We start from the raw sequence: 23,627 nt of genomic DNA on the forward strand, positions 1-23,627 counted from the left end.
CCGGGGCTGAGTGGGACGCTCCATGAACCCAGCAGTTTTTCCAGGTTTTTCTGCTACTCCCTGGTGGATATGCAACTTTCCCGTTTGAATTCCACCTCGGTTTAATCCACTTTTTAAACTCATGAAAGGATGTGAGTGTAGATTTACAGAAGAAATTCAGAAAAAGTCATTTAGGCAATAAAAAGTACAAATAAAATAACTAAATTATTGAATGTGCATGTCAAGACTAATTTGAAAGGAAATTCATTATGGGAGGAATATAGAAATAGGAGATTAAAATGAACATCTAGGGCTCTAGCTCCATGAATTAGTTTTCTCCAGTTCTATCTTCTCTTTTTAAAACTGGTTTTTGAATGTCACTTTTCAGTATGATCAGAATTCAGTAAGGGCTAGGAAGTAAAGAAATTCTACTTAATAAGAAAAACTCCGAACGAGGATTAAGTATAGAGGATAAATAACTCAGAACCTGGGGTGGTGGGAGATCACCCCATTAACAAATGTTAATGAGAATGTGTCAAATTGACAAAAGAATTCAAACACAGTGACTTTGAGACAGAGCCCAAATTCATTGAATTGGTATCTGTTACAAACAGCAAGAATTCTGGTGGGTCCCTTAATACATGATACTGACATCTGAGCCATGAACAACAGAAGCCTGTAATATAACACTAATAAAATATTAACAAATGCATGGGGCGCGGTGGCTCACGCCTGTAATCCCAGCACTTTGGGAGGCCGAGGTGGGCAGATCACCTGAGGTCAGGAGTTTGACACCAGCCTGGCCAACATGGTGAACCCTGTCTCTACTAAAAATGCAAAAATTAGTTGGGCGTGGTGGCAGGCACCTGTAATCCCAGCTCCTCAGGAGGCTGAGGCAGGAGACTGGCTTGAACCTGGGAGGCGGAGGTTGCAGTGAGCCGACATCATGCCACTGCACTCCAGCCTGGGGGACAAGAGCGAAACTGTGTCTCAAAAAATAAAAGAAAAATAAATAATTACTAAATGTTTCCAAAATTACTCACATCGTCACACATCATAATAGCCACAAGAGTAATTTTCTTAGAACAATTTATTAATTAATATGCAATAAAATATCTCCCCAAAATCTTTCCAGAAATGGCAAGGCAGGAAGTGAATACTACTTTTTTGCTTCTCTGGAAATGTTTAATGTAAACATGAAATATTTGAAGAACTGATTAAAAAGTCACAAGTGAATCTGTAAATATATTTGTAAGACTGACTTCAATCAGTGCATGAGGCTTAGATATACACATGTCGTTGGACAAATGACTTAAGTATCTAAATACAAATCAAATAGCATGTTTATAACTTCAACTACAAAAACACAAATTCAGTAATATATTGCAAATCTAAGAAGATTAACTTGAAAAATACCATACAAAGTGTCATAAAAGGGGAGGACTCATATGACGGAACTTGAAAAAGCGGGACATCAACGGAGGCAGGTCCCCCAACATGCACGTGATTAGACTGAGGTGTGAAGTCCTCTGGATACCAGCGTGATCCTGAAATGTTTACAACCCGTCCAGACAAGTTACACCTTCGACGTAACCACAAATCAGTGAGCACACCTCATAACAGGATGCTTCAAGACCAAAAGAAAGACACAGTCAGAGGCAGACTTCCCCTAGTAACTCTGGCACACTGTGACCATCAGCGGGTGATCCAATGGACATGTCAGGACAAGGGAGATTAGGAACTGTGTCAGGCCCGGGACCTGGCTGCGAAGCTGTTCAATATTCTCCACACCTACTGCTTGGAGTCAGGCATATCTACACTAGTTTCAAACCAAACGTGTTAAAAGTCACATGCTTACACCATCACACACAGCAGTAACAAGAGTTAACAACATTTGGGGCATCCTTCACATACTCCTTTAAAATTTTGACTGCTCTCTTAACAGATGTGCATTCACCAGTTCACACATTTTACAAGTCTACAAATAAGTCATATTATTCTAAAAAAGAATGAGCAATAATAAGGTTTAATTATGAATTCCTATACATTTTGGAAATTAACTTTTAAAGTTCAGCAAAACATTAGGTACTTAATAACATTTATGTGATCTGTACAATAGTTTATAAGAATTACTCAATGTCTTAGGAATAATTTCCTTGAGTCAAGAGAGTACTGAACCTCAGTTTCATCACCATCTTAAATTCAGACTTTGTTCCTATAAACTGGGAACCACGAATCTCATACTTAGTGAAAAACAGCCCGCAGTCTTTACAGTGCAGTCATTATCCCAGAAGTGGAGCTGAGGCTGAGGCTCTTCTGGAGCCACCGGCACATTTAAATTCTTTATAAACCAGAAGGCACTTGCGGGGGCTTGGAGGGGCTTTGCAACCAACGTTTTCTGTGACAATGGGACACTTTGTAAACAACTGCACAAAGGTGGCTCAAATGCCATGAAGCTTCCTATTTCACTCAAAAGGCCACATTCAGGATATAAAAATGGGATAAATTAAGATGCTAATATATTAAACAATTAATTTATAAACACATAAAATTATAGATATCTTACAAAAACATGTGATAAAAATTTCTTCAAACAGACAATAAACACAACATAGTACAAAAGAGTCTCTTAATTAGCACATATTAGCTGGAAGAAGGGGGGAAAAGGAGCCTTAGACCTGAGATCTAAAAGCTTCATAACGGCTGGGCGCGGTGGCTCACACCTGTAGTCCCAGCACTTTGGGAAGCCGAGGCAGGCGGATCACGAGGTCAGGAGTTCAAGACCAGCCTGGCCAGCATAGTGAAACCCCATCTCTACTAAAAATAAAAGTACAAAAAATTAGCTGGGCATAGTGGCATGCACCTGTAATTCCAGCTACTGGGGAGGCTGAGGCAGGAGAATCGCTTGAACCCAGGAGGTGGGTTGCAGTGAGCCGAGATCACACCACTGCACTCCACTCCAGCCTGGGCAAAAGAGTGAGACTCTGTCTCAAAAAAAAAAAAGCTTCATAACATAAAGGATTCCTAATTAAACTTCATGCACATATGTAACACTGAAATATTTTTAATATTGACATTTTCTGTATTTCCTTATTTTGAGGCCACTGAGAGAAGTCTCACACTGCCCACGTTCTGTAGTGTGTCATTCAGGGTCATGTAGCACACCCACGGTGCTTACGGCATTTTCACTCAACAAGACGTTCTGTTGTGCTTCTTCCGTGAATTCATAAATTAAAAGGTCAGCACCAATGCCGGGTTACAGTGTCTGAGATTCATTCACAAAATGACAGGGTGCTGATCTGGTTGCAGATGTGGTCTGAGTCTCCAAGGATAAATGGCTCTTGGGTTATACTTGCTATGACAATGTTGTTGCTAGGATAATTCCAAGGATCACAAGCAAAATAATTACACAAATAATAATGAACATCATTTTCTGCAAGATAAAGAAAAACATTAATTTGCAATGTATCAAAGAAACCAACAATGTCATTTGCTAACTAAATCCTTCTGGGATTTGGGATAGTTTTAAAAATACATCCATTATCAAGAAAGAACCCCTCCATGTCACAGGAAAGGAGGAGAGAAGGAAAATTCCAAAGGCAAAGCATGAAGTCCGACACGTGCCTTAAATTAAAGTAACTCCAGAGCCTAGTGCAGTGGCACACAGCTGCAGCCCAGCTACTCCAGAAGCCGAGGCAGGAGGACCGCTTGAGCCCAGAAGTTTGAGGCCAACCTGGGCAACAAACTGAAACCCTGTCTTGTTTATTTGAAAAGTAAAAATAATAAAAAATACCTTATGAATGAAAATACATGTTATTAAAACAACAACTATTTGCTTCTGGGTGAAAAGGTACCAGGTGGGCTCCTAATAGATATTTTCTTTTCATCCTAATAAAACTCCAGGACTGCTGTTAATTGGATGAATTACATATCTTTCTAAAACTTTAAATGAATTTCTCGTTGGCTGAAAAGTCCTATTTTTCTTTTTTTTTCTGAAAGCAGGTATCACTCTATCACCCAGGCTGGAGAGCAGTAGCACAGACACGGGGCTCACCGCAAACACGCCCTCCTGGGTGCAAGCGATTCTCCCACCTCAGTGTCCCAAGGAGCTAGGATGACAGGCATGCACCACCACGCCCAGCTAATTAAAATACATATATTTTTAAGAGATAGGATCTTCATATGTTGCCCAGGCTGGTCTCGAACTCCTGGGCTCAAGTGATCCTCCTGCCTTGGCCTCCCAAAGTGCTGAGATTACAGGCATGAGCCACTGCACCTGGCCTTATCTATTTTTTACATTTCTTCCTCTCCTTCATTCTTTCTTCCTCTCCTTCATTCTTTAAAAAAAAAAACTGTCTCACCGTAGGTCTTATGACTGCTAAGTGGTATGCATGGCTCCACCCTGGCACTTTGCCTGCTGTATGTTAAGGCAGCGCCGCCCCATTGATCACCAGGCGCAAGCTGTGTCATCACAAATAATGCATGAAAGTGCTGAGGACTGAGCAGGTGGACAATGATGGTGGGGTGGAGCAGAGGAAACCTAAACTTGCCAATCTACTCTATAGAAAACTTGCCTTCCCCGCTGGGCTGTCTGTCTCCAGGAAACTGCTCATTTGGGTAAATAAATAGCAAATGGATGCCTTGGCAGCCGGTCATGGAGACGCTGATTTGAAAATTTGCCTCAAAAGAATGTAAGAAACAGAAACCAATGCTTTAATTCAAAAGCAAGAGAATTTGAGATGTGTCAGAACATCTACTGATCACACGATTCTTCCCCAGAAAAGCAATTTTCTGGTTTTCTGCGTTTTGGTTTGTTTGTTTATAAACAAGGCCTCAACATAAATAAATAAATAAATGTGATGAACATGTATAAGAAATCAACAAGACATTAATTCATACTTCTACTGCATTGATAGTCTCAAAACAGGGCACGGCACAGCATTTAACTTTTTCAAATTAACAAGCATCCTCACACAAGGGAAAGCAAGGCTACCTTTGGCTTAGCAAATGGAGTGTCCCCCAGGAAGCTAGTCTGAGGGAAGGGAAGGAAGACACCTGGGGGGGGCACTGTGCTGTAGGACTGAGTTCTCTTTTTGACAAGCAGAGATCAATCATTTTAACTACAGTTCCAGACGTATGAGTGCTTTTACCTAAGAAATCCTGTTTGCTGAGCCTGGCCAGCTCTGAAGACTGAGGGCTCCGTCAGTTACGCAGGATTTTTTATCAAGAGGTGCATGGCGGCCCCGTGAGCCTCCCAGTGACCCCTCAGGACCCAGAGAGCTGCCTTCAGGAGGGCCCCTCCCTCAAATTCTAGTTCTGTGCTAACATCACGCACATTTCCTGCAAAGCCCCAGCCATTGTCTCGTCCTCTACCCATGCTCCTACGCCCGTCTCTCTGCACCTTCCTAGAGAAACCTAGTCTTCCTTTGCTCTGTGAGGGCTTCCCTCCCTCCGGAGGGAGGCCCGCACCCCTCCCACTCAGCATGTGAGTGCACTGGCACCTGGGCTGCCTGGAGTCAGCTCCACACCAGGTGCTCTCATCTGCTGCTGCTGTTGTGCTGCCTGCCACGTGCCTGGGTGCCACGTGCCTGGGTGCCCCGTGTGTGTGCCCTTTCCTGCCACATCTGGCTTTCAGAATGGCTGTCAGCTACATGGAGTCTAGGGTGCAGGACTCAGGTGTCATCTAATCTTCTGGTGACAGGGGGAGTGGAGAGAGCACACTCTGGGATGTCCAGCTCCAAGTCTGGGCCGCAGTCCTCTCACCGACACCCTGTAAGATGCCGCCTGTCTCCTTGAAGCAGGAAATTCCGCCCATGCTGCGGCTGACTGACTGCACCAGGCACACCCTGCAGGGAGAGGCAGCACCCAGCCCCAGGAAGGCCAGTTGCCAAAGGATGAAAGACGATGTTCATGTTTTAAAAGTGAAATTCCGGACATTAACCACTGCCTTCCTATGCAAGGAGAACCGCTGGTATTTATTTTGGTGTTTTTATGAATGAGGATCCTTGTGTGTTCATTCTTATTTACAGACACTAGGGTGAAATGGCCAGCCAGGCCCCAGTCCCCAGGGGTCACACTGAGAGCAGCCTTGTGTTCGTCAACCTCAATGCCAATTAGCGCTCATGAAAAGTAGCGCATTTCACTGTGTCCAAGCTAAAAACTGTAATTTTATCTTTCGTGTAACCACATTAAACTAGCCATATTATAGCTACTAGGAAAAACGCAGAAAGTATATGTTAGAATCATGAAAATATTGAAAAATATCATTATAACAATGAAGAAAAATCACATGTACAATATTTTCAGCAGAGCTAAGAAGAAAAAAGTAGAAAAGATACATAAACATCCTGCCTGATAAAGAGTGTGAAAGAGTGACCGCTAAACAATGGAATGTTTAATAATCATTCACAGAATAATCTCAGGTGTAGTGTTGTGGCTTCCATAAATGTCAGAACACTAACTTGAAAGCTTCTCATCAGATAACTGCGTATGGTGAGCGTAACAGATGCTCACATTAAGACAGAAATAATTTTTTTTTTTTTGAAACAGAGTCTCCCTCTGTCACCCAGGCTGGAGAGCAGTGGTGCAATCTAGCTCACTTTAGCCTCAACCTCCCCAGGCTCAGGTGATCCTCCTGCCTTGGCCTCCAGAGTAGCTGGGACTATAGGTGCGTGCCACCATGACCAATCAGTTTTTGGATTTTTTTTCTGTAGAGACAAGGTGTTGCCACGTTGAAGGAATAAATCTTAAAGATTAAAAAGCAGTAGTAAAACTTGACTATGCTCGTGATTCCTTTCTGCTGTAACTTAATATTTTAAAAAGCCTTGAGTGACTATGAAGTCTGCAGTTACTTCCATAACCCAAAAATAAATTCATCAGGGATGAACTTCCACACTCGAGGCATCTGGGGACATTTCACAATTTTCTAATCACGAGGATTATGCCAAACAAACATTTACAGAGAAATAACTGCTATGTCCAACTTCAACACACCAAATGGCATTCCAGCTTCAGGGTTAGTGCAAAGATGGCTCCCAATGTGTGAGGAAACCAGAGGGAAGCCACAAAATCAGCTGACGTGTCGGAAAGGTGATATTCATACAGTGAGCGAAAGCAACAATTCATTAAATAAACTGGTATCTTTTATATTCAGAATTATTTAAGAATTAACAGGCATGCTAACTAAATATAACACCTAATTTTCCTTTTATTTTATTTATTTATTTATTTTTAGACAGAGTCTTGCTCTGTTGCCAGGCTGGAGTGCAGTGGCACAATCTCAGCTCACTGCAACCTCCACCTCCCAGGTTCAAGTGATTCTTCCGCCTCAGCCTCCCGAGTAGCTGGGACCACAGGCGTGTGCCACCATGCCTAATTTTTTTTTGGTATTTTTAGTAGAGACGGGGTTTCACCATGTTGGTCAGGATGGTCTCAATCTCTTGACCTCATGATCCGCCCGCCTCGGCCTCACAATGTACCGGGATAACAGGCATGAGCCACTGCACCCGGCCATGATTTTCATTTTAATGTTAAAGAAAATATTTTTAAACAAAATAGATGCTGCCAAATAAAAAGGTCAAAGGATTTTCATTTCAATGTTTTTCTCAGCTTTAATCCATGCCCTCAATTCCATAGTAAAATTGCAATTACTTTAAAAGTTAAAACTTAGGAGACAAAACATTAAAAGCTTTTTAACTGAGAATTAATCTCCTCTAATTTTTTTTTTTTTTTTTTTGAGGCAGAGTCTCGCTGTCTCACCATTTCGGCTCACTGCAACCTCCGCCTCCCGGGTTCAAGCGATTCTCCTGCCTCAGCCTCCCAAGTAGCTGGGACTACAGGTGCCCACCACCATGCCCAGCTAATTTTTTATACTTTAGTAGAGACAGGGTTTCACCATGTTGGCCAGGATGGTCTCGATCTCCTGACCTCACGATCTGCCTGCCTCGGCCTCCCAAAATGCTGGGAGTTACGGGCATGAGCCACCACGCCTGGCCCTTCACTGATATTTCTGTGACATTTAATGAAGGACCCACTACACGTAAAGAGCTAATGGCCTCCCCTTAGATCAAAAACAAAAGATTCAGGCTGAGTACAGTGGCTCATGCCCATCTACAATCCCAGTGCTGTGGGAGGCTGAGGAAGGATCACTTGAGGCCAGGAATTTGAGACCAGCCCAGGCAATACAGAGAGATCTCATCTCTACTGAAAATTGTTTTCAAAAACAGCCAGGTGTGGTGGTGCACATCTGTAATCCCAGCTACTCGGGAGCCTGAGCCAGGAGGATGGCTTGAGCCCAGGAGGTCAAGGCTGCAGTGAGCCATGATCACGTCACTGCATTCCAGCCTACGTGACTGGAGAGCAAGACCCAGTCTCAAAATTTTTTTTTAAAACTGGGTAAGAAGGTAGCCTTGGTTTAAACATGAGTTACCACTCAGCCTGTGCTTCCTCTCAGTAAACACAGTGCTGGGGACTAGAGTCAGCACACAGGCGGATGCATCACTAGACGGCATTATCTGTACTGCGTGGCTGGCAAGCTTTTATTAGTTGTAAGTCTATTACAATTAGGCAAACACTATTATTGGTTAATTGCAAAAGTTAATAAGTAAATTAGTTGATGAGTTACTTACTCCCACCCTGGCAGGGAGGCACACACGCTGAAGTTATCCACACCATCATTTGCCAACTGACAAGCCAATAATTAGAGCGATTATGGCAACCAGAACCACTGACACAGCAATAATTATCCACTTTTTCTGTCAAAGAAAAGCAAGCTGATTATATCATGCATGGTTAATTTCATATTGCCAATTAAAAGACATCCTTCATTTAAAAATAAAAAAGACCTGGCCAGGCGTGGTGGCTCAAGCCTGTAATCCCAGCACTTTAGGAGTCCAAGGTGGGTGGATCACCTGAGATCAGGAGTTCCAGACCAGCCTGGCCAGGATGAAACCCTGTCTCTACCAAACATACAAAAATCAGCTGGGAATGGTGGCACGTGCATGTAATCCCAGCTACCTGGGAGGCCGAGGCAGGAGAATCACTTGTTCCCAGGAGGCAAATGTTGCAGAGAGCGAGGATTGAACCACTATACTCCAGCCTGGGTGACAGAGCAAGACTCTGTCTCAAAAAACTAATAGTAAAATAAAATAAAGCAAAACAGCCCATCAGAACTCATTTTAGAAGCTAAGTTACAGGACACTGCTTAACCCCATTGGACAATTTTTAGTTCTTGAGAGTGACTTATAATAAGGTCAGACTTCAGCCAGGTGCAGTGACTCATGCCTGTAATCCCAGCACTTTGGGAGGCCAAGGTGGGTGGATCACAAGGTCAGGAGATCAAGACCATCCTGGCCATCATGGTGAAAATCTGTCTCTACTAAAAATAGTAAAAAATTAGCTGGGCGTGGTGGCACATTCCTGTAGTACCAGCTACTCAGGAGGCTGAGGCAGGAGAACTGCTTGAACCCTTGAACCTAGGAGGTGAAGACTGCAGTGAGCCGAGATCGCGCCACTGCACTCCAGCCTGAACAACAGTATGAGACTCTGTCTCAAAAATAAATAAATAAGGTCAGACTTCTTGGAGATAAGCTGCTATGTAACTGTTATTTCAGGTTTCATCCATGGGAACAGCACAACCACGTTATCGGGCCATGTATCTGATGGCTGAGACATGCAGTTAGTTCGCGCACGCACAGAGGTATGGGCCTGCCAGCTCAGTGAGGGACAGCGCCACCGCCTCTTCAGGAAGTCCTACATTCTCAGCACTCAGCCTTCTGCTTACCTCTTTCACTGCCGCTGACATACCACACAGAAAAAATACCCTTCTGCAAATGTTGCCTGGCCTCCAAGGGCCACACGGCTCCCTGGGAATAAATGCAGGACATCAGGAGTGGGGACGACCCATACCTGGGCCGGAGGCAGCAGCAAAGCATCTGAGTGGCAAGGGCACAAGGGAGACAAGCTGGGAGGTCTCCGCTATCAGGCATCTAATCCAAAAGACAGTGTCATTTCTGAAACAGGTACCATGTTGCTGACCAGTTTACACTCCAGGTCCCGCACAGACCCCAGGCACCTCAGAGAGCCAGGCTTGCTTGTCCGTGGCGGGAGAATGAAAATGGATCACACCCACCACCTTTCTCCTTTGTAAAACCCATCAACTTTCACTATCATTTGCACCAGATTGACATGTTTCTGTCATGGAGAAAAGGAATGGACCTGCCTTTTTTAATGAAAACTGACTTAGTGCCTGGAATGAAGTGAAGCACTTTTATATAGGTATCTCTTCACCTCAATTTACATTAAGAGCCAATATTTTTAAAGCTAAACAAAATAACATGAGAAACCACGTCTGGCATTTCAGAGAAGCGAGCACACTCAGACATACCCAGGAAAAGCAGAGGCTGTACCCTGCCGGCTGAGTCCCAAGCCCGGGGGTGTCCCAGGGCCATCACCTGAGGGTGCATCCACACACAAAGTCCCACTCCACTTTTTCTAACATGGTGAAAATATCTCTTTACAGAACTTCTGCTGACATCACGCTGAGCCGTCAGCCTAGGCGAAAGGCACTGCGCCCCACAGCAGCCTTCAGGAAGTGTGAGGGGGACACTCTAGCTAGGCTGGGTACTTGGTGTTCATCCTTCTCCACACTGAAGAGAAGCGACCAGGGCCCGCCAGGCAGGGACACACAGTGAGACACGCGGGACCCTCGTCACTCAGCAGAAATGAACTTTGTGGTTTCCTAAGTTTTCTCAAAAGAGCTTTCATTCACACGTGAAACTCTTCAGACTCAAAGAAATTAAAACGCATTTGGAAATCGCATATCACCTTCAGCATCTCTGCGTGTTAGCAAAAGGAGGTGACAATGTGGAAAACCCACAATCTCTCCCGTGTCAGAGGCACTATGAGCAAATGCCTAAGTTACGAGAGTAAGCGTCAAGCTGTGGCCCCGCAGCAGAACAGTCACAGAGGGCTCCCTGAACCCTTTTGAATGCAAAGTCTATGCACCTTACGTGAAAGGGCCTCCCTTCTTTGAAGGATCCCTTCAGGTGGGTGCTACTAAGATTGCAGGTCCACAGTCTCAAATAAGTTTTTTCTTCCCTCCAAACCAAGAATTAACAAATAACCTAAATAAAAAATAAAATGTTCATTGCATCAAATGTGTAGCCAACAATTTGGTGCCAGGTACAGTGGCTCGCCCCCAAAGTGCCTGTAATCCCAGCACTTTGGAAGGCTGAGACGGGGAGATCACATGAGGTCAGCAGTTAGAGACCAGCCTGACTAACATGGTGAAACCCAGTCTCTACCAAAAATACAAAATTAGCCAGGCTTGTTGGCACATCCCTGCTACCTGGGAGGCTGAGGCAGGAGAATCGCTTGAAACCGGGAGGCGGAGGTTGCAGTGAGCCAAGATCACACCATTGCACTCTAGCCTGGGCAACAAGAACAAAGCTCCAACTCAAAAAAAAAAAGTGCTGGGATTACAGGCATGAGCCACCACACCCAGCCCTAGGGTTTTAATTACTTAGAACACAAAAGGGTTTACACCATAAATAATTTATCTAATAAACTTTTTAAATTTTTAGCAAAAAGAATTATTTCCATTTTAAAACAACATTTATTTAATTAATTATTTCTTGGAATACCTTTTCGGTAGGCTTACATCAATGTATTACAATTTGAAATCAAACGCAGAGAAAAACACAGCTTAATTCTTCGACGCGGAACTCACCCTTCTCGCCTTGCTCTGATACTTGACGGCTTTCTTCGTTTCTTCTTTAGCGTGTTCTACGTAGTCTGTTGCATTCATAACGTTTCTTTCTATGTTGTTGATCATTTCACCCTTAAAACAAAAAGTGTCAAGCTTAGAAGACATTTTCAAATGGCTTAATTATGTATCTTTAAGATAGCCACAGAACAAACTTTTTATAATAACATGATGTGCATGTAATGGATACTGAGGGGTTTTGACATTTACAGAAAGGTAAAAGATGAGGCCATTACACATGTGCCAGTACAAAACAATCAAAATTCAATTTATATTTTTAAAAGAATGAAGAGGAACGGGCAGCCATGTTGATAATTAAAGGCATCTCCAGACGACTCTGAGATACCTTTAACACACAGACACTTTCGACAGATGGGCAGGGTGGAGGGGGGCAGCCAGCTTTCAGCTGAACAGTATTTTACCATGATGCACAGATACAGACAATGTACAAAGAGTGACATCTTTTCTACAAAGTAGAAAATTGTCACTACTACTTTAAATCAGTAAACTGAGTATAGCTTATATCTGATGCTCAGTTGACTAAATGAATAAGCAAAACGTTCACAGAGGTGAATTCAGTGAAGTGTGGGGGAAACATATTACCTGGTTTTCTGTCCACAGACAGACATACTCTGCAGCAGTGAATCGTAAAGCATTGAAGAATGACGGACAGTTAACTCACTCAGTCACAAACTTAAACTTACTAAGTAAGCTTTGACTATGCATACATTTGCATCAGACGAGTCAATATAATGCAATACCAACAGACTTCTAAAAGGAAGCAGTGAAACAAAGCCAGGGAGATAGCCATTTTTCTAATGGAGCTTAATGCAATGTATTTGGTATAGAACAATTACAAGTGAGGTCTAAGGTACTACAAAAGCTCTAGTAATTACAGAAATCATCTCCCATTCTTCCTGTCCAGCTGGTTTTCTTTGGAATGCTTCCTGAAAATAAGTAGCCGATGGTAATCAGACTCCCTACACTCCACTTCTCATATCATGAATGACGACGGGGCCCCCAAAATCAAAAAGCAGTAAGATTGTCCCATCCCTGCCCTCTGTGTAGCTGTTGGTTTCCTCTAGCAAATGCTTGGAAATACAAACATTAGCCGGGCATGGTGGTGCACACCTGTGGTCCCAGCTACTTGGGAGGTTGAGGTAGGAGAACTGCTTGAGCCTAGGAGGCGGAGGTTGCAGTGAGCTGAGATTGTACCACTGCACTCCAACCTGGGTAACAGAGCAAGACCCTGTCTCAAAAAAAAAAAAAATAGTTATGGTGCCTGAGTTTTCACACACATTCTCATGACTGAAGTTCCTCAGTGTTTCTTAACAAGGTTGGTGAAGCAGGCAGGAACAATTGCGTGTGTGGATGGATTCCTATCCCATTTTACACAACCCAGGCAGTCCCAGAAAATAAGCCCATCAGATATGAACCTCCTTAGGGGATGACTCCAGCCAAAACAGATCCTGAAAGCAGCTTCAGGAGGAGTGAGGAAATGATTTACTAAGGACAGTTCGATAGAAACGCTTCTGCTTCACCTGGTGGTCAGCTGAATCCTAGCCAGTGACATAGCCCTATCTCCGTGGTATTTGAAAAACAAGGAGAGGATCGAATTCAAAGTCAAAGAGAAAGTGTGAATATATCCATGTGCCTCACAGATACACCCCATCCCATACTTTACACTCAGTTAAATATATACATGCATATATATAACTTTTTTTTTTTTTGAGACGGGGTCTCACTCTGTCACCCAGGCTGGAGTGCAGTGGTGTGATCATAGCTCACCACAGCTTTGAACTCATGGGCATAAGCAATCCTCCCACCTCAGCCTCCCAAAGGAGTCTGATATTTTTTAAGAATTGCATTAACTCTTCAGTTCACTCAGAAGGGGCTTTCCACACCTGCTCTCACTCCCTGTGTTACTGGACAGACGGGAAACCCCATGTGACAGGCACAAGCTCTTATCTGTGCCACAGATTGTATGCCCACCTGGGGTTTCTTCTTTCAGATATTTCTCCTAATTATTACTGTAATATATGCTCCTTGTAGAAATCTGAAAATGAATACTTTTAGAGAAGATGAAAATTCCCACAGTCTCACTGCATCTATACGGGTTGATATACGCCTTTCCTTCTGTGAATACTAGTTTATGGAGCTGAGCTCATGCCACATGTGTGTAAGTATTTACACGTATGTACTGACATACATAGAAGATCTTCATAGCTCCCTTTTTTCTTAATTCTAGCACAAATATCTGTATATTTTAATAAGAATTCTCCATGAACAAAGTTTAGGTTGCCTATGGCTACCTAAAAGGCTGACCTATAAACACCCTATAATTTAGTGAACTGGACCAGTCCCTTCCCGTTAACAGTTTAAGCTGCTCCCAGCATTTCAGCATCACATATAACACTGCAATTAACTTGAATTTGGCGGATCCAAAATTACAGCTTTCCTAGATACACCCACCAGATAGCCCGGGATGCAGGAAGAGTTTACAATGACTGACACCTCTCTTAGAGAATGAGAGTCTGTAACTACCTGAGTCTCCACAAACATGGCCATGTCCATGAACATCTCATGCAACTCTCGGATACTGGTCTCCAGCTTCATGATGTCCTTGTGACGTGACTCGATTTCATTGAGAGCTTGTCTAGTAATTTGTGAATCTGATATAATCTTAGAAAAACAAAAACAAAAGAGAATATTAATACACTTATGATGGAAGCTAAAGGGTTTCTAAAAAGCTGTATCTACAGAGGGGGACACGGAGCCGCAGGGCCGCGCCCGCACTCACGTCGGAAGTGAAGATGGACGGCTTCCCACTCTCCAGCATCTCCTCCAGCTCGCTGTCTGTGGTGGCTCTTCCAGCTGAAAGACCCGCAGCCATAGCCCCACTTACAATGTGGCACAATTTACAAACAAGCCCATTCACAGCAACTACAACTAACTGAGTTGTTAGCATTTTTCAACAATGTTTCTCTAAACATTTCTTAAGCAGATATTGACGATGAGAAACGAACCTAAGGTTGGGAAGCAGGAAGAACTAAAAACACTCTGAAAAACTTTATAAATGTTATGAACAATACGATGTCGTTTTAATATCAGTGAGAAACAACTGCAGAAGGGAGATTGGCAAACAATGTTTTGGCACGCTGGCTTTGCTAAGAGTCTGACTCGGGTTAAGCTGAAGGTAACATGTATTAAATGTGGATCAATAAAGTCTATGTAATGAGAGTCAGATTACTGAACACTTTCCACATTTTGGAAGTTAATGTCTTCCTTTTGAGTTAAATGTGTAACGGCTTCTAAGAAACATGTACACAGGTTTTTGGAAACCTAACTGATCATTACTATTTTTCACGCTCTGTGCCACAGAACATGGAGGTAAATGAATAAATGTCATAGTTCAAAGGTCATCTGGTATGAATGTTCACAGCAGCATTATTCATGATTGCCAAAAAGTTAAACAGCCCAAATGCCCGCCACGCAGTGCCTGGCTGAACAACTGCAGCCTAGCCGCACACTGCGGGAGTCTGCAGTCACAGAAAGAAAGAATGCTTGTGGGTTTCATTGTTTGGTTTTTTGAGACAGGGTCTCACTCTGTTGCTTAGGCTGGAGTGCAGGGGCACCACTGTGGCTCCCTGCAACCTCTGCCTCCCGGGTTCAAGCAATTCTCATGCCTCCAACTCCTGAGGAGCAGTGACTACAGGCATGCACCACTATGCCAGGCTAAGTTTTGTATTTTTTGGTACAGACGGGGTTTCACCATTTTGGCCAGGCAGGTCTCAAACTCCTGACCTCAAGTGATCTGCCCACCTCAGCCTCCCAAAGTGCTAGGACTACAGGCATAAGCCACCGCGCCCAGCCCTTTTTATTTTTTAGTAGAGATAGGGTCTCTGTCACCCAGACCAGAGTATAGTGGCATGATCTCAGCTCACTGCTGCCTTGACCTCCTGGGCTCAAGCAATTCTCCTGCCTCAGCCTCCCAAGTGACTGAGATTACAGGCACACAACCTATGCCTGGTTAATTTTTAAAATTTTTTTTATAGAGATGGAGTCTCACTATGTTGTCAAGTTGGTCTTGAGCTCCTGGCCTCAGCAATCCTCCTGCGTTGGCTTCCTAACCAACATACTGGGATTATTATACACGTGAGCCACCACACCCCGCCCACAGTTAAACCTTGGAAAAACTGTGTTACAGGAAAGAAGTCAGTCACAGAAGAACACATATTGTGTAATTCCATTTACATGAAACAGCCAAAATGGGAAAATATATAGGGCTAAAGAGCAGAATGGTAGCTGCCTTGGGTTAGGAGAAGAGGAAATGGGGAGTGGCAGGTGATGGGTGTGGAGTTTCTTTCTGGGGTGATAAAAATGTGCTACAATGGACTGTGTGTGGAAACATACCTAAAATTACTAAGTTAACTGTATACTCCAAACACCATTCACATGCTATGAGCATTACTTCTCAATCAAGTTAAGACGTCATTTAATGAAAAAAAATAAGTTAGTAAATAGCAAAATGTGTTACTTACACTGTTTTTTGGGAGATAATTCTCAATCATTAAAAAAATCTATTTAAGGCCACACATGGTGGCTCACATGTATAATCCCAGCACTTTGGGAGGCCAAGGTGGAAGGGCTGCTTGAGGCTAGGAGTTTGAGATTAGCCTGGGCAACACAGCAAGATCCCATCTCTACAAATAATACAAATAACATTTAGAACTCTGTTCAAAATAGTTCAATAAGGAGACTCTCTGAGTTTTGCCTTGCTTTTTTAAAAACATGAAAATTGTTTGAAACAATGTAAAATATAATCATCAAAACTAGAAATTCCAGCTTGGGCAACATAGTGAAAACCTGGTCTCTACAAAAAATAAAATTAGCCAGGCATGGTGGTGTGCTCCTGTGGTACCAGCTACTCAAGAGGCCCAGGTGGGAGCACCCCTTGAGTCCAGGAGTTCAAGGCCGCACTAAGTGGTTACCACACCGTTGCACTCCAGCCTGGGTGATAGCGTGAGACATAAAACTAAGAACAACTGTTCCTGGCTCACACTATGGAGCTCTTCCCACTGGCTCACTGCTGCGTCTGAGAAGCAAAACCGTCACGAAGACCAGTTTGACTCCTGCATGCAAGACATTCTGCAACATGGTCTGAAGACAATGCCTGCAGCACAGACGAGCTCGCATCAAGATGCTCTTCCAACCTCACCTGTGGTTGCAAGTCTTGTCAGGAAAGTCTGAAGACATGAAGGCTGCACACAACCTACCCTGAAACCCTGCTATAGAAAGAGTGCTTTCTGGAGGGCGGGCGGGTGTGGATCCACCGTCTCTCAGAGGCTCCTGATCATACATCCCTATTAAATGTTTCTTTCTGAGAAACTGGATGTTAGCCTCCTCCTTTGGCCTCTCAGCTCGCTCAGCCTTTGGGGGTAAGTTTGCACAGACCTGCTCGCCTCAGAACAGCCACACGGAGGATTCAGAGTTTAACAGACTTAAAGGAATTACTAAAAAAAAAAAACTTCCAACATATATACGATTCTTCATTGCTTATAAAACATTTTTTTTTTGAGACAGAGTTTCACTCTTGCTATTCAGGCTGGAGTGCAGAGGCGTGATCTCGGCTCACTGTAACCCCCGCCTTCCAGGTTCAAGCGATTCTCCTGCCTCAGCCTCCCAAGTAGCTGGGATTGCAGGCACATGCCACCATGCTCAGCTAATTTTGTATTTTTAGTAGAGATGAGGTTTCTCCATGTCAGACAGGCTGGTCTCCAACTCCTGACCTCAGGTGATCCACCAGCGTCAGCCTCCCAAAGTGCTGGGATTATAGGCGTGAGCCACGGCACCTGGCCTGCTTATAAAACACTTGCACAAACACTACTGCATTCAATAGAGTATGACTGTAAGAGAAGAAACACTGGAAATGAACTACTGTCGGCTGAGACAGAAGAACGTGGGAAAGAGAGGAGAGACTCAGGTGATCAGATCACGCCACGGGATTCACGTGGGGAGTGCAGACAGGACACACCTGCAGGAGAGACGGTGCTGGGCCTTCAACCCCAGGCTGGGGAATCTGTGCTAGAACAGTGCCCACCACAGAGTCCCAGAGCACAAATCCTCACGGCGCATCAAGCAGCCGGCTGCCTGTAATGACGACTTTCGCTTTAAAAAGTACTAAGTACTAACAGATCCCTGAAGTCAAAGTGGTTTGGAAACACTTTTTCACAGAAAAGCAATCTGGCTGGCATTATGATTGAGCCACCAATTCTGCCAGGATGGAGTAACAGGGACTGCATTTTCCCTGCCACCTGCAATAACTGCAACAAACCAACCAAAATCTACAAAACAATGATTTCCAAGACACTTAGCATCAGGCCACACACAGTGATTCCCAAGAGATGCAAAGAAGCCAAGTGGGCCTGCTGCTGGTCAGTCACAGCAGGAAGGGCCCCGGGGGAGCCCAGGGGAGGCCCTAAGGAAAAGGCACAGAGCACGGGGAGGCCAAGGCAACTGGATTTGCAAGATGGAGCAGAGATGAGAGAGATGGTGCAGACAGTGAGCTGCACAGACTCCGCTTCTCACTGGAGTCCTGGCCGGCATGCCAGAGGAACAGGCTCCCAGGCAGACGAGGGCGCCATGAGGTCACGGCCATCAGAGCAGGTACTCAGAAGGGTCTTGCCGCAGGAGTGAGGAATGACAAGCCCTCAAATAAAGCTGCTCTGGTCCCTTTACATGCAAGATCCCAAAGGATAAACAGTGCTCATGTGATTTAGCTATATTCCAAAACAAAGTCCAAGGAGATTTACAAAAATACTCAGAACCCAACAAAGTCACATTCACAATGTCTGGCATACACTCGAAATTTACCAGGCTTGCAAAGAAGCAAGAAAACACAATCACAGAAAGGGGAGATATCAACAAGCAGAGCAGACACGGACGCTGGAGTTGGCAGACGAAGACAAGAGAAGTCGCTGCAAGTACGTCCCAGGCGTGCTGGGGACCAGCACAGAAAACATGGGAAAGACCCAGCGCAACTCCTAGCAACAGAAACCATAGCGTCTCAGATGTATCATACACTGGACGAGGCTCGGGGCAGATCAGACGAGGAAGAGAAACTGACCACAACCAAACACACTGGAAAAGAGAATCTACAACATAAGGAGCCTCGCTGAGCTGCAGGACAAGGTCAAGCAGCCTGGCGGGCGTATGACAACATTCTCTGAGGGGACAAGCGGCTGGGAGCCGGGACCTGACCTGTGAGCTGACACGCTGACACGCTGACCCGCCACGGCTCCCGAGGCCCCAGGTCAGGGACAAAGGGCCCTCCTACTCAAAGCGCAGCAGGCAGCCTGAGGCTCATGAGGAGCTGTCCCCAGCCCCCAATCTCCTGGGGAGAGGAAGAGCAGCCACGGTGTGACATCCCCACAGCGGGTTTGTGTCTCAGCTAAGGACTCGAGCTTGGGAACCCCAATCTTTCACAATGGGGAGTCTGCAAACCTAACCAACTTTCATCCCCGAAACAGACCTGTCTGCCCCCGAGGAAGGCTCCATCTCCACTGCCATGGCCAACTGCCCCCACAGACACCCCTGAGAAGAGTCTGGGGCAATAGGGCCACTGCCTCTGCTCACAGACAAGGAGAGCTGTGGGGAGCCACGAAGATGCCCCTGAACTAGGGCAGGACGGGGCTGAGGACACAGAAACACTCAAGGAGGAAATGACTGAGCACTCTCCCCACCTCCCCGAAACTCTGAAAGCAACGGCAACGGGCAAGGTAAACGCCACCGCTTAGGACTTCTGAAGAATCAGAAGAATAGTTTGCCTGAGTCACGGCACAGGAAGCTATGAGGGGTCTTTGGGTTTTACAGCATTGGTGAAAATAGACATGGAATTCTGAAACTAAAGTTGTTTGAAGTGAGACCTTAAGGGAGAAAAACATGATTTTAGCAAAGACAGAGTCTCCATTACTCACTTATCTCTAGCTGGCGCTGGATGCGGCCCTTGCTCCGCTCCCGAAACAGAGTCTGCGCCTCGTTGTACTCCGCCATGGCTTCCACAAACTTCCGAGACAGCACCGAATGCTAACAACACAGGAAAACGGCATTCGTATCTGCCACCCAGGCCTTCTACTCAAAGTGACAGGCAAGACATGCATTTTGGAAACTCAAACTACATGTTATTCTGCTCCTGCAAATGGAAAATGACAGTAGCAACGTCCCCACGACAGCGTCTATGCTAAGAACTTTGCATGCATGATCTTACCTAATTTTCGCAAAAACGCTAGTATACCAGTCATATCCCCTATTGAAAGAAAACCGTGACTTTGGAGTAATTAGTCCAAAGTCACAGGCTTTTCTGATAAAAGTCGATCAGTGCGGGAACCCAGGCAGGCGGACCACAGAGCCCACACGCCTCACTGCCTCGTGCCCAGGAGGGCTCAGGGCTCAGTGTTCCTCTCAGCTGCACCACAAACCACTAAAACGTGGCAACCTTACCACAAACACTAACATGATTTGGAGAATGCTCTGCTCTTCAGAATAGAACTCTGTGGATGGGCTGAATAGATTTTTCTTCACAATAAAGAGATGATCTATAAATACTGTGAAAGAAAATAAAGTCGCAGGACCCCACACTCACTATCCCAAGGGAAAGTTAAACTTGGGAACGGAGTAGTGCAAAACACTGCCTTCCTTCTTCTTCCCAGACACACGGCTGCGATGGCAGCAGGCCACGCGTCTCCCCATGGACCTCCCTCACAAAGCGCTCACAAGGAAATTCCTTGTGGGTCCCAGAATCTTTCAGAATACATATCCCCACAAAAACAAACCCCAACACAGAGTGCTGCTGAATCTCACCCTGACAATGTAAATCAGCGGTTTATCTTCCCAGGTACAGGACAAAGACAAGCTAGAAGTCACCCCCCAGCCCACCCCGAGAGACATGCATGCAGGACAAACACCACCCTAGAAGTCACCCCCCAGCCCATCCTGAGAGGAGTGCACGTGCAGCTCCGCCCTCCACTCAGGCTCCCTTATCCCGGGTCCGAGGCGGATCCGGGCGCAGGGGTGCAGAATGGACCCCGTGCCTCTCTTCCCACATGTGAATGGCATGCAGTGGGCACTGACCAAAGCCTCAGCGCAATGTGGCACCTGCCGCCTACCCCCACTTTTTCTCCTTTCTCTTTTTTCATTTCCTCCTTCTTCTCCCGCCCACTCCTTCCCCTTTAAATTCTGAAGTCCTCAAAACCCTCATCGGGAAAGGCACAGGCCACAGGTCCTACTGTAATTTGTATTTCTTTTCTCCAAGTGTGTCCTCAACTTTGGCAAAAAAAAACCTGTCTCAGGTACTTTTGTTTTACGATACTATATTCTTTTTATGCAGAAATGCCATGAGATTAAGCATGACAGTAAAGATGAAATTATTCGGAGTTTGCAAGAAAAAAGTAAAAACACTTATTCTGCAACATTACTTCAATCTAGACGAGGCTGATATCAAACCTGGGTTCTTCGTATCCGAAGATCCACTGAAGTCCGGTTCCCATTCTCATCCTGATCAAAGCTTTGTTCAATCACTAGGAACAAATAGGAAGTAATTACCTTCCAAATTCAAAAACAAGTTTTTCAAGCCTAACTTCAAATTCCTTTTCTTTCTTATCTTTGAAGTATCTATAAAACTGAAGTTAATGAACAAGTGACCTTTTAAAACAATCTACTAAAAAGACAATCCATCAAGAGGAAAACTGTTTTTTGAGACAAGGTCTGGCTGTATCACCCAGGCTGCAGTGCAGTGCAGAATCTTGGCTCACTGCAACCTCTGCCTCCTGGGCTCAAGCAATCCTTCCACCTCAGCCTCCTGAGTAGCTGGGAATATAGGCACGTGCCAACACACCCAGCTAAGTTTTGTATTTTTTGTACAGAGAGGGTTTTGTCATGTTACTCAGGCTGGTCTCGAACTTGTGAGCTCAAGTGGTCCACCTGCCTTGGTATCCAAAGCGCTGGCATTACAGGTGTGAGCCACCACCCCTGGCCCCATCAAGAGGAAATTGTTACTGCTCTTGAGAAATATATGTGTGTAGATACACACAGACATAGATATAGACACATGTATACAAATACATATTTATTCATATGAAAAAATGAAAAGATAGCCAACAAACTTTAAAACTGGGTACCACTAAAGGGAAAGGAGAAACAAGCGGGGAATGGAAAAAGAAGCTAGACTCTGAATATGTTTATGTATTTCCCTTCAGAATGACGTAAATACTTCACAAACCGTGATGCAAAAGTAGACGTTTAAAAAATTAGTCCCTAAACTTAAAGGGGAAAATAAAACAAACCTAACAGTAAGTCAAGTTAATGAGATAAACACAGAGGAGCCAGGCGCGGTGGCTGACGCCTGTAATCCCAGCACTTCGGGAGGCCGAGGCGGGCGGATCACTTGAGGTCAGGAGTTCAAGATCAGAGTGGCCAACGTGGTGAAACCCTGTCTCTACTACGAATCCAATAATTCGCCAGGCATGGTGACCGACGCCTGTAATGCCAGCTACTCAAGAGACTGTGGCAGGAGAATCACTTCAACTCAGGAGGCAGAGGTTGCAGTGAGCCGAGATCGCACCATTGCACTCCAGCCTAGGGGACAAGAGAGAAAGTCCGTCTCAAAATAAATAAATAAATAACACACAGAGGAAAAACTATTCAAAGTAACTTTAAAACCCAGTGCCTTGCTGCTGGACACAGCAGCACGTGCTATGGTCACAACTGCTGAGGGGTCCCTTGAGCCTAGAAGACCGAGGCTGTCGTGCACTATGATCACGCTGGTGAACAGTCACTGCACTCCGGCCCGGCCAGCACAGCAAGACCTCGGGTCAGACAACAACAAGGAAAAGTAATTTGATTATATAGCCCAGTGGGATACACCTACAGACAAAAAGAATGACAAAAAACAACTTTTAAGTAATCACACTCTTGACAGTAGGTGCTGGCATAATTATGTTGACTCTGTTGTATGTGTACTGTGGATAGCAAGTGAATAATTATGTGTCCGTGGGAACCAGAGTTTGGGGCATAGCTGAAAGGAATAAAGATGTAATATCGCCCATATTAAGTAAAAATTCTTTCAAAATGTTTCTAATCCTCCTTTCTTCTTCATTCGGAGTATCATTTTATCTTTTAAAAGCATCTTAGCCCGGCCCACTGAAAAAGCCTAGGAAAGAGTGATCAGGTCATTGTCGGGTATGGCAGCACATCCCCCAGCATGCCCACCTTGGTGTCTAGATAACATTCTTCAGTCACAGGAGCGGGGCTCCTGGGGACGGCTGATCCCAGGCCCGGGGCAGGAAAGGGGTGAAATGAGCAACGGGTCATTTTGTCACAGCAGAAAGCAGAAAGGCCGTCAGAGACGACAGGGGCCTGTTGGAAGGACTCCACAGTCCACCTCACCAGCCAGAGAGACCATCTGAGCATGAAGGATAACGCGGCAGTGAAAACATCAGACACGTTTACATCCAGGTGTTCACGATGATGGACAAGAACCAACAACAGAGTCTCCCTGGTCATCTCTGGAGGACTCCAGGGACCCGACCTATGAAAGTTGTACCAGAGAGAGTCCAATGCTGATCCTCTCTGTCCTCTGTGATCTGTGCCCCGGCATGCCCTTTGGCTCCCTTGGCTGGAGAAGCCAGGTCATTTGTCCCCCAGGACCTCCCACGCTCCACATTCTGCTGATTTCACCCTGTGACACGCCTAATAGGCTCTGCTGGCCTCTGTATTTGCTGTGGGCTGGTAGTTAAAGTTTCCAAACTTTATCCAATTCAAGAGTTGAAGGGGAGAGGGCAGCAACTAAACAAAGAAGGAATAATAAAATCAGGATATTCACACTTGT

The 23,627-nt window shown here is 45.0% G+C and overlaps 1 protein-coding gene across 10 annotated transcripts in view; it reads right to left on the reverse strand.

Annotated features, from left to right (window-relative positions):
• Window positions 1–1,046: 1,046 nt before the first annotated feature.
• The window catches only part of STX2 (syntaxin 2), a 51,987-nt gene continuing 29,406 nt past the window's right edge, over window positions 1,047–23,627 (reverse strand). For 4 of the 10 annotated variants that reach the window (XM_032244424.1, XM_032244475.1, XM_032244414.1 and 1 more), the window contains 6 exons: window positions 21,245–21,318; window positions 19,720–19,828; window positions 14,544–14,617; window positions 14,288–14,425; window positions 11,708–11,818; window positions 3,028–3,351 (listed from right to left, as the gene is read on the reverse strand). In XM_032244424.1, coding sequence (XP_032100315.1) covers window positions 3,256–3,351; window positions 11,708–11,818; window positions 14,288–14,425; window positions 14,544–14,617; window positions 19,720–19,828; window positions 21,245–21,318 — 602 coding nt within the window. In that variant the 3' untranslated portion in view covers window positions 3,028–3,255. Of the gene's footprint in view, window positions 3,413–8,606; window positions 8,733–11,707; window positions 11,819–14,287; window positions 14,426–14,543; window positions 14,618–19,719; window positions 19,829–21,244; window positions 21,319–23,627 lie in introns of all 10 variants that reach the window. The other 6 variants (XM_032244457.1, XM_032244436.1, XM_032244429.1 and 3 more) reach the window with 6 other exon arrangements.

Source organism: Sapajus apella, unplaced genomic scaffold (genome assembly GCF_009761245.1).
Source record: "Sapajus apella isolate SASKATOON/1434 unplaced genomic scaffold, GSC_monkey_1.0 scaffold2, whole genome shotgun sequence".
NCBI lineage: Eukaryota > Metazoa > Chordata > Mammalia > Primates > Cebidae > Sapajus > Sapajus apella.